A 15,075-nucleotide genomic window follows, 5' to 3' on the forward strand; every position below is an offset into this window, starting at 1 on the left:
TATCCCGAAGGGTCTGCTTTGTATAACAAGCCCCTCTAACTTACCTCTTTATTCCCGGATCTTGTGCTAACGACGTTCACCAAAATGGCGGAAACCGCTCCCACGTTTTCGGCATCCTCAGTTGACTCTGATGTCTGATTTGCCAGAAACTCGGCCACTTCAACCACGTTGCCTTCACTTACTTCTACCTGTCAGGCAAGTTTCACAATGTTACACATCAAACCTTTATTTAAATATCTATTTGTTTTCCAGAACATTTCCACTAAAATGCCATTTTGTCCGCCGAGTGTAAAACATTTCCATAATTTTTATGGAACTTTGAATTCAAACAAGGACTGAGCCAATCGTTTTGCGCAGTTTCGGAACATCACACGCATCTCATTATGTTAAAGATTTACTGAAAAGCGAATTACTCCGTCACGAATTATAGAGTGTCTACGACAGGATATAACTCTTTTATTCTTCAATAAGGGAAAATAACAAGATTATATCAGATTTTGTTGTCAGACATCATGAAATTTGTTTCCAGACTACACACCACAAGTCTTCCCCGGACAAAAAATATTCAATGTAGTCCCTGGTTACATTACCCTGGCAACATTATCGAGGGAGACCTCGTTCTTAGCTTCACCGCAGCTGCGAGGTTCCGGCTCTTCCCACTGGAAGAAGATCGGCGGGTTCTCGATTGAGCAGTTCCTGACTGCGAGGGGTTGCCCAGCTGTTAAGGAGTGAAGTCGCGCAGGAAGACTACTTAGGTACAAATATGAGAATGATTTCATGCCACATCGCAGGAAAAAACTTCCCCTGAATCCAATGACAGTAAATATAGGTGGTCAAACTAAGAGGAGGCCTAAGTTGTTGGATTTCTGCACATTCTGAAAAAATTCTACGATTGAGAAGGTTTTTACCGCCAGACAAAATTAAGTAACTTGATTCAAAGGGCCAGTCTCCAGCCAAGCGCAAGTGACCACGTGGAATTTCCTTTATACATTCACCAGTAATCAAACAACTTATAATTCCGACATGGATTCATCATATGTGGTAGATGAAATGGACAAGCTGGATAGTACAAATAAGCGGGTTGCTTTCTCTACGGAGGCAGTGAGACATGGCAGGATTTTAGAACGACTCGAGTCTTACCTTTGGCTGTCGTCAACGCGCACCGTTGGACAGACTTTGCTGTTGATCCTGCTGTCACTGCGGGCCATCTTAGACCGTCACTGGTGCTGTTGGATGGGCAACGACCTACAAACAGCAGGAAACATTAATATTAATAAAAGTTAATGTTCAAATAAAGGCAAACTGGAGTCATTCGAATTTATTTTCCGGGTCGTGAAGTCTTAGGATGCGAGGGATCCCAACGTGTTAAACATGAATAAGCCTACGTTACAATGATTTAAATATCATAAGGAAAACACTTCAGGTCATTTCAAAACTTTACATAAACAATGTGCATTTCCTCCAAAAAATAAACTGGACCAATCTACTTACCCACTACCATAACAGAGAAAGAACAGTCAAGACCCAACTCGTACGCAGCAAACCATTGCTGATAGGAAACCCTATGAGTTCCTATCATAAATACAGAGCCGGGGTTGGCACTGGAGGTGAGATTTGTTGGTCCGTTCCATCCAGTCAGGTCCGGTTCCAACCAGTTCACACTGCTTCTTTTCGAACCAGGATTAGCTAAGGCCGTCATGTTTTCTGGGCAGACAAGATCCACAACTACACAAAACAAGAAAATTGATCTGTTGAGAGACCTTCTAGCATGTATCTGTATTTGTATCTGACATATTTGTTGAACCTACATGTATCTGTATTTGTATCTGAAACCTGACATATTTGTTGAACTAACACATGAACTATACAAGCAAATGAAAGAATTTCAAAACATTGAAATACGTCAACCTACCAGTGACTTGAATGACAAATCTACAGACATTTTCGTTCCCTGACTGGTCCTGAGCTTTGTACATCACTGTGTTAACGCCTTCAGAGAAAGTTCCACTACCAGCCTGGTTACACTCAGTGGGAGCTAGTGCTTGGCATATGAACAACACATTGACTTCTCCTTGATCAGTGATCAAAGGAGGTGTCCACACATGAGGCACCCAACTGGACGATGAACCGACAGGGATGATGACGTCATCGGGGCAGCTAATGATCTCCGGAGGTTCAATATCTGGCACAGTTTGTTTGGGAAATTGCTTCCATTAATAAAATGAAGTTTGTCTCAACACGGGAGATTCACAATAGTGCACCTCCAAGAGTTTGCAACGCGTTATACAACCACAACGCACGAAATCTGTCGACCCAGTTCCAAACACACATTAGGTCGACAGATTTCGCAGTTTTTGATTGGCCAACGCCTTGCAAACGCTTGGAGTAGCACTACTGTGAAACGCCCATATTGGATGATGGCAATGAAATGGCCGTAGTTTCATTGACAATTTGTTGGCTTTATACAGACCTTGCTAAATCCTTTCCAAATACGTTGATTACGAAGGCCCCATTATTATTAATCGTATTTTTGCGATATTTTACAAGGTTAATCACAGACACTTGTTATGCGTACAGATAATGAGGTCACCTTATCAGATCTGTTCAGATAGTTTCTCAAATTAACTGCACAACCTACCTAAAACATGCACAAAGAAAGAACACTGGAAGTTATACAACTCGAAACTGCTCCGATAGTCAACTTTCTCAGTCCCTATCGTGAACATATCGCCGGGCTTGAAATTTGACGTGACATTCGTTGGTCCATCCCATCCAGCTAGTACCGGTTGTGGCCAGCTTGCACTCGTTCTTGAAGACCCAGGGTTGAGCGTGACTGTCACATTTGGTGGGCAGACAAAATTTGCAACTAAGCCAAACAAGAAGGGTATGTTTTATTAGTTCCCTTGATGCAAATATTTCAATGAATTTAGCTTGGTGTAAGGACAAACACTGACGCTCCTGTAACCTTCTTAAGCATCGTTGCAAGGAACAGCACAACGAAGGTTTTTAGACGAACCTTTTACAATAACAGTGAACTGGCAAATGCTCTCCGTGCCACTCTGGTCTTGAGCTTTATAGATCACTGTGGTATTCCCAACCGAGAAGGTTCCCTCTCCAGCTTCGTTGCATTCAGTGGGTGCGGTTGCCAGGCAATCCAGTGTCACCTCTATGTCACGGCCAGAGTTGTCAGAGATCGAGGGAGGAAACCAACTGACGGATTGCTGACTGGATGACGAGTTGACGGGGACAATTATGTCATTAGGACAGCTTGTGATGACTGGAGGTTGGTTATCTAGTAAATACAACGGTTTAATATGTGTATGAATGCTTACAAATGCGTAAATATGTTTCGATACTAACAAGTTATTGACAATTATTTCAATGTACAAGAAATCATATTATGACAACTATTATCGATATTGGTATTTTATGACTTTAGTAAACTTGAAAAAGGTCATTGTTCATTTTATACAGATTTAAAAGCCAAAATAAATCAATTTACTTACCAACTACCACAATAAAGAAAGAACAACCGAGATGCAAGTTGTACTCTCCAAACCACTGCTGATAGGAAACACTATGAGTTCCTATCATAAATACAGCGCCAGGGTTGGCACTGGAGGTGAGATTTGTTGGTCTGTTCCATCCAATAAGGTCCGGTTCCATCCAGTTCACACTGGTTCTTGTCGAACCAGGATTGGAAAAGGCTGTCACGTTTGATGGGCAAACAAGATTCACGACTAAAGAAAACATGAAAATAAATCTTAGGAGCGACCACAGAGCTGATTTATCCATTTCGTAAATTTATGCCGTCATGTGAACTATATTTTATTCACACATGAGCTTGCAAGCGAATCGTACAATTTCAAAACAGGGAAATACTGTCACCTACCAGTAATCTCGATGACGAATCTACAAACGTTTTCATTGCCTGAGCGGTCCTGAGCTTTATAGATCACCGTGGTATTCCCAACCGAAAAGGTTCCCTCTCCAGTTTCGTTACATTCAGTGGGTGCGGTTGCCAGGCAATCCAGTGTCACCTCTATGTCACGGCCAGAGTTGTCAGAGATCGAGGGAGGAAACCAACTGACGGACTGCTGACTGGATGACGAGTTGACGGGGACAATTATGTCATTAGGACAGCTTGTGATGACTGGAGGTTGGTTATCTAAAGTAAATACAATGATTTAATATGTTTATGATTGCTTGCAAATGCGTAAATATGTTTTGATACTAACAGGTTAATGACAATTATTTCAATGTACAAAAAATCATATTATGACAACTATTATCGATATTGGTATTTTATGACTTTAGTAAACTTGAAAAAGGTCATTGTTCATTTTATACAAATTTAAAAGCCAAAATAAATCAATTTACTTACCAACTACCACAATAAAGAAAGAACAACCGAGACGCAAGTTGTACTCTCCAAACCACTGCTGATAGGAAACCCTATGAGTTCCTATCATAAATACAGCGCCAGGGTTGGCACTGGAGGTGAGATTTGTTGGTCTGTTCCATCCAGTAAGGTCTGGTTCCATCCAGTTCACACTGGTTCTTGTCGAACCAGGATTGGCAAAGGCTGTCACGTTTGCTGGACAGACAAGATTCACGACTAAAGAAAACATGAAAATAAATCTTAGGAGCGACCACAGAGCTGATATATCCATTTCGTAAATTTATGCCGACATGTGAACTATATTTTATTCACACATGAGCTTGCAAGCAAATCTTTCAATTTCAAAACAGGGAAGTATTGTCACCTACCAGTAACCTCGATAACGAATCTACAAACGTTTTCATTGCCTGACTGGTCCTGAGCTTTGTACATCACTATGGTAATGCCTTCGGATAAAATTCCATCACCAGCCTGGTAACACTCAGTGGGAGCTAGTGCCTGGCAACTGAACGACACATTGACTTCTCCTTGATCAGTGATCAAAGGAGGTGTCCACACATGAGGCACCCGACTGGACGATGAGCCAACAGGAATGATGACATCATCAGGGCAGCCATTGATCTCCGGAGGTTCATTATCTGGAACAGTTTGTTTGGGAAATTGCTTCTACAATCAGAGTGAAGTTTGTCTCAAATGGATTGCAGCGATTTAATTGAAACAATGGGTAAAGATATTCGTTGACAATTTATTGGCCTTATGGGGAAATGGCTAAACCCTTCCAATTGCGTTGAAAACAAAGTACATGTTATAACTCTTGTTTCTGCCCTTTTTTAGCAAGATTAATCACAGACGCGTAAAGTATACACATCATGGCGTCACGTTATCAGAATTCTTCACTCAGCTTCTCAAGCTGCTCAACTCACCTAAAACCTGCACAAAGAAAGAACATTCGAAGCTAAATGCCTCAAATCTGTGCCGATAGACAACTTTCTCAGCCCCTATTGAGAACATATCACCGGGGTTGAAATTCGAGGCGACATTCGTTGGTCCATCCCATCCAGTTAGTATCGGTTCTGGCCAGCTTACGCTCGCTCTTGAAGACCCAGGATTGGGTGTTACTGTCACATTTTGCGGGCAGGCAAGATTCACAACTATAAGTCAGAGAGGAAGAGAACCCTTGATGCAAATTCTTGGAAAAAAATTGTTCAGTTTAAGGACAAACACTGAAGCTGCTGTCACTGTCTTAAGTATCGGTGCAAAGAACACCACTTTCAAGGTTTTGCTTATACCAACCTGTTACATTAACAGTGAATTGGCAAACACTCTCTATACCACTCTGGTCTTGAGCTTTATAGATCACTGTGGTAATGCCGACCGAGAAGGTTCCCTCTCCAGCTTCGTTGCATTCAGTTGGTGTGGTTGCTCTGCACTTAAATGTTAGCTGTATGTCACGGCCAGAGTTGTCAGAGATCGAAGGAGGACTCCAACTGACGGACAGTTGGCCGGATGACGAGTTGACGGGGACAATTACGTCATCAGGACAGTCTCTTATGACGGGAGGCTGATTATCTGAAATAGTAAAGATAACACATACATACGTTACACCCCCAAAAAGCTGACTCTACATACACCATGCACCCATGAACTATGCCACTTCGATTCTTACCTAATACGCTCACATAAAACTGACATTCAGCCTTTGTTTCTGGAATCCTGTACGTGACGAGCGTCGTCCCGATGGTGAAGCCCTGTCCAGGCTCGTAATTGCTTATGACTCTGACATCTGGATTGACGCCACTGAATCTGAGCCTTGGCAGAGGCCACGAGACATTGGCAAAGTTGTTGACATTTGTGGAGACAGAGAAATTTCCCGGACACGTGATGTCAACCCCTAAGGAGTACATCAAATACGTCAAATATTGGAAGAGTGCACTAGAAATTGTGTTTATTCAAGTTCAATCTTCTGTTATTTAACCAGACAACGAACATATTAATCGCAGCAACGTAGTTCGTTATTGTGTTGTCTTTGTGAAGGGCTTTGTGGTGAAATTTGAGCAAATGGGTTGAGTTTTGTATCACATTTTAATTTTCGTTTTGCAAGACTGCCTCTGTTCGATGTACTTAGTGATTTTTAATGTGTGTAGAATTTCAAGACCCTTTCATATACTAAAAGAGTGGGAAAAAAAGAAACATTAAGTTTGACATTGGACATACGCCTTTCTTGCACGTCAACTGTTTCTGCTGTACAGCTGGCTAGTTCTTGCAGAGTAAGAAATCTTGTATATAGTGATTTTGATGGAGGTTTACTGACCTGTCACAGCCACAGTGAAGCTGCAAGAAATGAAACTTCCTTCTTCATCGTTTTGAGCAGTGTAAGCGACTTCAGTGACGCTTCCTACGGGGAACAAGTCACCAGGGCGATGGGTGGCATTCCAAGGCAACGAATCGGCTGTAGGTGGCTCCTCCCAAGACACGGGAACTGCTGTGCTGCTGATTTCAGCAAATTGAGTAATGTTGCTTGGGCAGTCTGTGTACATTCATCCAAAATAACAGGAACAGTGTTAATATTTTCCTTTTTCATTAAACGTTTCGAGTTTAAAGTGCACCTTAAACATACCTCCGAAGTGAACTAAACGTAGGTTGTGAAAAGGCAAAAAGAAATGTACAAAAACAAAAAGGGGGATGCATATGCGAAAAAGCCCACCCTTTAGTGTTAATTTCTAACAGGACTGGAAATCCCTGACAAACGAAATACCACAAAACCAAGACACAACGAGTAGCTCAACCCTGAACATATTTGGCCTGATGAGTACGGCCTGTGGCTCTTCGAATGCACGATCAAACGATTAGAGTTGTCATTATGTTTGTTAATCAAATTCAATTTTTTCACTGTATGGTAAATTACTTTGGCATCCACTACTGTTGTTCCTATGTTTCACTTCAGTATTTCCCGTGTGTACGTGAAAAGTCTTGTTTTTTTTTTCAAATTCCTGTTAGCCTGTGAAATCAACTTGATACCCACCTAGTACTTGGCAACCAATGAGCTCCATTCTTATCGCTGGCAACAGATTATACTCTGTTGGTCTGATGCGGATATAACGTGCTTTTACGGGACTGGGAAACAAGTGTGTCACGGGAGGTCCAGAAGAGCCGACGTTAGTCCTAAATGTCTGCCAGAAAAAAAAAAGTGACGAATGATAATAATTTCGCGTTTGAATTCGCTTTCGCGCCAATGATGAACGGCCGCTACTTCATGTGAAAGCGAATACAATTCCGGATTTGTGATGTCAAATCAAAATATTCGCCCTGCGAATTCGCAGAAGTTGAACATATTTCAATTCGAGCAAAACTAAACTGCAAATATTTCGTGACGTCAAACTCACTTCAGTTTCACGTTTGCCTGTGAAATAAACTAGCCTTTAGTGTGCATAAATGTTTTGAGATCTCCAGTGCAAGGTAGAAACACCCTTTGCGCACCCGTTGGGGTATAGTAAGTTACCCTAAGGATGTATTCATGTACTTGAAATGTACAAAGGAGGGGCACACATTTAGTTATCGTAGTTAGAGATGCATATGGAGTCAACATTTGACCGCAATGATACAATTAGATGTAATGATAGCTCTTCTTCAGTAATGACTGAAGCATAGACCGCAATAGACCCGGGTCCACATTGGACCGCAATGATACAATTAAATGTCGCCGTAGCTCTTCTTCAGTATTGACTGAAGCATAGACCGCAATAGACCCGGGTCCGCATTGGACTGCAATGGTACAATTAAATGTCACGATAGCTCTTCTTCAGTAATGACTGGAGCATAGACCGCAATAGACCCGGGTCCGCAATGGACTGCAATGATACAATTAAATGTAATGATAGCTCTTCTTCAGTAATGACTGAAGCATAGACTGCAATGGACCAGGGTCTGCATTTGACCGCAATGATACAATTAAATGTAACGATAGCTCTTCTTCAGTAATGACTGAAGCATAGACCGCAATGGACCCGGGTCTGCATTTGACCGCAATGATACAATTAAATGTCGCCGTAGCTCTTCTTCAGTATTGACTGAAGCATAGACCGCAATAGACCTGGGTCTGCATTGGACTGCAATGATACAATTAAATGTCACCATAGCTCTTCTTCAGTAATGACTGGAGCATAGACCGCAATAGACCCGGGTCCGCATTGGACTGCAATGATACAATTAAATGTAATGATAGCTCTTCTTCAGTAATGACTGAAGGATAGACCGCAATAGACCCGGGTCTGCATTGGACTGCAATGATACAATTAAATGTAACGATAGCTCTTCTTCAGTAATGACTGAAGGATAGACCGCAATAGACCCGGGTCTGCATTGGACCGCAATGATACAATTAAATGTCACGATAGCTCTTCTTCAGTAATGACTGAAGGATAGACCGCAATAGACCCGGGTCTGCATTTGACCGCAATGATACAATTAAATATCACGATAGCTCTTCTTCAGTAATGACTGAAGGATAGACCGCAATAGACCCGGGTCTGCATTGGACCGCAATGATACAATTAAATGTAACGATAGCTCTTCTTCAGTAATGACTGAAGGATAGACCGCAATAGACCCGGGTCTGCATTGGACCGCAATGGTACAATTAAATGTAACGATAGCTCTTCTTCAGTAATGACTGAAGGATAGACTGCAATAGACCCGGGTCTGCATTTGACCGCAATGATACAATTAAATGTCACGATAGCTCTTCTTCAGTAATGACTGGAGCATAGGCCGCAGTAGACCCGGGTCCGCATTGGACCGCAATGATACAAATAAATGTCACCATAGCTCTTCTTCAGTAATGACTGGAGCATAGACTGCAATAGACCCGGGTCTGCATTTGACCGCAATGATACAAATAAATGTCACCATAGCTCTTCTTCAGTAATGACTGAAGCATAGACCGCAATAGACCCGGGTCCGCATTGGACCGCAATGATACAATTAAATGTCACCATAGCTCTTCTTCAGTAATGACTGGAGCATAGACTGCAATAGACCCGGGTCCGCATTGGACTGCAATGATACAATTAAATGTAATTATAGCTCTTCTTCAGTAATGACTGAAGCATAGACTGCAATAGACCGGGGTCTGCATTGGACCGCAATGGTACAATTAAATGTAATGATAGCTCTTCTTCAGTAATGACTGAAGCATAGACCGCAATAGACCCGGGTCCACATTGGACCACAATTATACAATTAAGTGTTAAGACAGCTTTTCTTCAGAAATGAAAGGACCACAGCTAAAGTTGAATAGAAAAACTAACTTTCACACTTTCAGAAACGACTGAATTTGAAACCCTTTGACAAGATCTTTATGTTGTATCATTACGCTTCCTAATGGAGTTCTGTTGCTACTGTATACAGACCAAAGTTACAGCATGAAGGACACAGTAGGAGTTTAATATATAACTGGGCTATAACATCTGGCCGATTACCTCTCTGTGGCATGCCCGGTATGTCCATAGCCAGAGCGCAGCTAGCGCTTGCTGCGCATGATGTATTTCACAACTATGAGACCCCATTTGAACCCTATGATTGTCTCCGCATTATTTCGCTGGTAATCCGCATTTCAAACCTTTTGTCGTGAAGTAAAGGAAATTGAATATTCATGTCTTCGTTGGTGTTTGGTATAATCTCATAACAATATTAAAGTTAATTCTTGAGCGGTTGCTTGTGTTGCCGTGTGCCCTGAATGTTCACGTGCAGTTACTGCCCTTCTCGATCGCTTTCTTTTGAATTTTTCTTGGAATAAATAGCCAACTTGTTTGAAAGATTTTGAGCTTTTATTTGAATCATTTTTATTACGGCATTTATATAAAAGTGTACATAAGAGATCTCATGATCACTCATTGTGATGAAGTTGCACATTTTGATTGTTATGAACTTCCAGTGGTGGTCAACATGTTTTTGGCCAGTCTTTGCCAAACTGGTACCAAGTCTTTGAAAACTGATGTTTCGGAGGGAAAAAATGAAATTACAAACACTGAATAGATAATGGATAGTGTATCAAAAAGAAAAGTTTATTCACGATGGAAAAAATAAAGTATAACGGTAGAGGTTTCTTTATTTCTTGGTCAAAGTGATTAGGTGTAGTTAGTTGCAAAAAAAATGATAGGCCTACCACATTCATCGCTAGGATGTTACTGGCCCCACTTCAGTGGTGTAACTAGGGTTAAATGACTGGGGGCATTACAAAGGGGCACCACAAGAAAACAAGCAGCAGCTGCATACAGCTATATACAGCTATATAAACCCAACGACGATTTCAAGGGGGGGGGGTCACCCGGGGGCACAGGGATCTGCTGTGGGGGATGCCCCTGCCCCCTTCCCCCTAGTTACGCCACTGCCCTACTTGCTCGGCTAAGCTGCAGGCAGCAATCAGGCATTTTGGGAATGATTTCTATTACTCGTCTGACTGGGTGGCGCCGATCGCGATCATCGATCACTTTAAAGTACCAGAGTTGTAATTCCTTCTATGTCCTTCCTCCATGAATGAAGTTGTCTGTACTCTCTTACCTCAACTATGCCAGAACCCATTTCGTTTTGGCCAACGTAACGCCACCCGGTCTGATTGTTGCTGTACTGCACCTGGTACGCTGTGACGCCCAGGCCTCCCACAACGCCTTGCATAATCACTCCTTCGATCTTTGTCGGTCGCTGTAGGTCCACTTGCAGCCACGGGTTGGTCCTGTCCGAATTAGACGGGCACCAACCACTTTCAGTCCACGGGGATCCGGGGTTGTTGAGCCTCGCGTTGCGCGTTAAGCAGGTGGTCGGCGTAAATGTACTTGATGCCGTAATGCTCGAGTCCGGAATACGACCGTCTTCCATACCGAGAGGGACTCCACAGAATTCTGTAAAATTTTGAAAAAAAAATATGTCCACTCTTTTCTCAGTGTCTTTCACACAGGAAACTAATTTCTCCTTGTTAACATTTGTGTTTCTCTATAACATTCATCACTTTGTGACCAGGTGTGGGCGACGACAGACCAATTCTAATGACCACAAAATTGCCTAGCCATGCTGATTACTACGGCTTGGCCGTATATTTATATCAATCTTATCTGTTTTTCGTGAAAAATTTGTCAAAGTCCGCAGATTTGGACAGGGGTATGACCACACAACGTAGACCTTAAGCAGCTATATTGTCTAAGAGTAGTCATTGGTCTCAAATAACGGTTGGTTTAAAAAGTAGCCATAAGTTTAAAAAAAATCTGCTGGCTTAAATCAGCAAGTGGAGTAAAATTATCAAGTGGTGTTAAAGTAGCCTATGGTCTAAACTTTGCTATTGATCTAAGAATCATAACGTGAATAGGGCCCCATCCAGTAAACCACCATCTCTAGCCCCTTCGTACCACAAACACCCACCATCAACGTAATCCCACTACTTCATATCAGCTCCTCCACGAGGAAGCTGACGCGTCTCGGCTCAAAGAGAAAACTTACCAACTGCTTCGACGTGCATTGCAAATACCCACGAGACAATGAGGACAGCGCACAATTTTACTGCGCACAACTCCATTGCAGTTCAGATTCAGACACTGTTTTGACTTGAAATCTTAGAGTTTTCTCCAGCTGTACCTCTCGAAGTGTAATATCAAAGTCTTAGCTGATAACAACGCTTCCAATTAACCTCCTCATCACGTTGTTTGGATATACCAAAGAACTGTTGGAATTGGTTGGAATTCGAGACGCTTATGCCAATGTGTGTCATGTATCAGGAAATGGGGTTGGACAAACAATGTGAAGTTCAGGGTTTCCGTGTCCCTGTATGCAAACCCTGTTGCCGTTGGCATACATCCCACCGGAAACATCTCTAAACCCGATCTGATCAGAGATCCTGTTTGGATCAGCCATGAGCGGGGTTGGGAAAGTACCAATCCCCAGTTGGCAACGATTGCGCCTTGGATCACTGTGAACCTGCGCCACGTTCACTATCATTATCAGATAATGGGGGGGGGGGGGGCTACACAATAAACACTTTGTAGGGGGCGATGTTCATGATAAAGATGTACATCTGTAATTTGAATCAAATTCTTGCAGCATCTTACATCAGTATATATGGCTTTATAAAATTGCTCTCCCTGTTTACCGACATTGCAAACATTTCAGTCATTGGGAAATCCTGAAAAATCTTCACAGTCCGCTTAATTTTGTTTTTGCTTATCACCAAAAAGTGTTGTCTATTGTACGCCATAGTGTACACAGATATCAACACAATGAAGGAAATGATAAAGCAAGATATAGCGAAGCTCATCTTTAACTGTAAAAAGACAGGACGCTGAATCACTTGAACCAAAATAAAGAAACGATCAAAGCACCATGATGAACCATGCATTGCTAACGAGGGAAAAGGTCCAGTATCATAAAAATTATCATAATTGATGAAATGATGTCGGGATTTCCTGAATACATGCGACATTTCCCGAAAACTGAACCCTTTGCAGAGGTAGACGTCCTGCAATGACACGATACAACTGAAAACAGTTTACCACGGGAAGTTTCAAGTCTAAGAGCAAAACCAGACGCAATTCAATCATGTGGTTAAATTTCAAACTATAAAAGAACAATGACCGCACAGTCAGTCCCACGAGTGCCCTACGCTATGCTGTTATGCAATACCACCTGAGAAAAACGTACCTAACACAAAACATTATTGCAATTATTATGAATTATTGAAAAGTTCACGAAACGTAAGTTAATCTTTCATACTATTATTCATTTTATTCTTGTTGAAATGTCAGTGTGCTCCGCACTGTATATTTAGGTTGATATGCTATGACCTGTGACTTTTTAGAATGGAATTGAGCTGTAGCAGATGGGCTTTGTGCAAGGGCAGTGCAAACCCCTTCAGGCCGAAGACAATAAAAAATGAATACGACCACAGTGGTGGAAACAAAGAGATTGCAAAACCCTGAGAGGGTGCATGCTTTGAATTTGCAAGACAGACTCATCCATCAGAAACTGATACGCCAAAGTGATGTTTATAATTTGGACCCCATGTTGGCACCTGCTCAGCAAAACCGGTTAAATTGTCCATAGAACGAGTGGCAAGGCTCTTTCAACTTTGAGAACGAAGAGGTGTAGCAAAAAAGTGGAGATCCCCTTGGAAAAGCCATCTGAACAAAAAATGGGCTAAAAGGCAAATTATGTCTCTTCAGCGACAAGGAACCTGAACACCGTGTCATTCTTATAAATAGGCCCCTACCCATGGCATCCGGGAGGCGTTTAGAGATTTAGTAGGAGCAGAAACCACTCAAGAAACTCTGAACCTCAGGAAACTGCGCTTGACCAGGAAAAATGTGACGATGTTACGGATGAAGATAAGACCGGTGGGGAAGGGAGAAATACCGGCGAAGGTTGCAGGAAACAGCTACAAACTGAAGGAAATCCACATGTGCTCCAAACATAAAACGTAAAGGAAAGAAGTCCTTAGATGGACGCCACTAATTTTCCTCTACAGTGACCTATTAGCCATCTAAAAGCTATGAAATGTTCTTAAAACTCAAATTCAGAAAACATTTAAAGTTTTTCAGACCATCCTCATGGGATTTGTGCACAGGGCGTCCGTATATGGAATTCTTGAAAGGACTTGCAGGTGCAGATATTTTCTTTTATCACCATCCCAGTGTATAAATTCAAAGGTGAACTCCATAAATCTCTTTGATATACATAATCTTCCATGTGATCTACAGCCATTCTACAGCATTCATGGGCAAAATTCTGACGCTAATGCACAAATTGGTGATTTTGGAAAGATGACAGAGAACAATTAAGAGGTCGGAAACACTACAGTTTTACCAGTATTTGAGAAAAATAATTTTAACAATCTAAACCATAACATAAAGATAGATGAATATTATTTAATCCGAATTATTTCTCTGTCAATATAAGTAACCAGTTTTAAAAACTACCAAACCTTTGCGTTTTCAACTCCGTCAAGAAACATGATGTACAACACCAATATCGAGAAGCAGAAGTGGATAAAGGTCCGGCAAGATGGACTGCCTCTCAGGAAAGTGTTGACATTTGACTATTCAAAATGGGTTTTTATAGAATTGTTGGTTGGGACGCTTCTAAGTAGGCCTATTCTGTATAGGCAGACCAGGTGAACAAGATACAGTAGACGAAAAGTTTCGGACCAAGCTCGCATTACAAAGATACAAATTGCCAGTGATCGCGAACGATGAGACACCCATCTTATTGACAATGATCACACACTTTCTTCACAAGATTATCTTCAAGTATTTGACATCCTCAGGAAAATGACGAACACATTTTGGTATCGTTAACTGACGGGATGACAGGGCACATTATCTACCGTCTAATCCTTTACCACGCCAAGATTGGAATCCAAAGGCAGACAACTTTGCTTCAGGAGGACTTTTTATCCACATTTTCCATAAGTTACATTTGTACCATCTCTCTGTTTCTCCCTGTAGAATCCGTTCAGCTGGATAAGAATTACCTTCGCTCCGGTTGTGATACTGCCTCTATAATTTATGTCATGAAAAAACCGAAAAAATAATTGTCTATTTTGGTTTAGAAACAATTAAATTAGAGGTGATTGATCTTTTTCGTTACAGTTAGCAAACCACTGTTTTCACATGTGTAGTTTTCAATGTTTACAA

The 15,075-nt window shown here is 41.7% G+C and overlaps 1 protein-coding gene across 1 annotated transcript in view; it reads right to left on the bottom strand.

Annotated features, from left to right (window-relative positions):
- Positions 1-12,143, bottom strand: part of LOC110987642 (uncharacterized) — a 17,461-nt gene extending 5,318 nt beyond the window's left edge. The window contains exons 1-18 of the mRNA XM_087132484.1: positions 11,891-12,143; positions 10,961-11,298; positions 7,425-7,572; positions 6,714-6,929; positions 6,069-6,293; positions 5,696-5,971; positions 5,326-5,553; positions 4,771-5,040; positions 4,385-4,618; positions 3,893-4,168; positions 3,507-3,740; positions 3,017-3,292; positions 2,639-2,866; positions 1,913-2,182; positions 1,492-1,725; positions 1,141-1,245; positions 591-718; positions 45-188 (exon numbers count right to left, since the gene is read on the bottom strand). Of these exons, the coding sequence (XP_086988610.1) occupies positions 45-188; positions 591-718; positions 1,141-1,245; positions 1,492-1,725; positions 1,913-2,182; positions 2,639-2,866; positions 3,017-3,292; positions 3,507-3,740; positions 3,893-4,168; positions 4,385-4,618; positions 4,771-5,040; positions 5,326-5,553; positions 5,696-5,971; positions 6,069-6,293; positions 6,714-6,929; positions 7,425-7,572; positions 10,961-11,298; positions 11,891-11,966 (3,906 nt within the window). The 5' untranslated portion in view covers positions 11,967-12,143. The remainder of the gene's footprint in view (positions 1-44; positions 189-590; positions 719-1,140; positions 1,246-1,491; positions 1,726-1,912; positions 2,183-2,638; positions 2,867-3,016; positions 3,293-3,506; positions 3,741-3,892; positions 4,169-4,384; positions 4,619-4,770; positions 5,041-5,325; positions 5,554-5,695; positions 5,972-6,068; positions 6,294-6,713; positions 6,930-7,424; positions 7,573-10,960; positions 11,299-11,890) is intronic.
- Between the last annotated feature and the right edge of the window lie 2,932 nt (positions 12,144-15,075).

This window comes from Acanthaster planci, linkage group LG02 (assembly GCF_054643075.1).
Source record: "Acanthaster planci isolate LZ-2023a linkage group LG02, COTS_SCS, whole genome shotgun sequence".
Classification (NCBI taxonomy): Eukaryota; Metazoa; Echinodermata; class Asteroidea; order Valvatida; family Acanthasteridae; genus Acanthaster; species Acanthaster planci.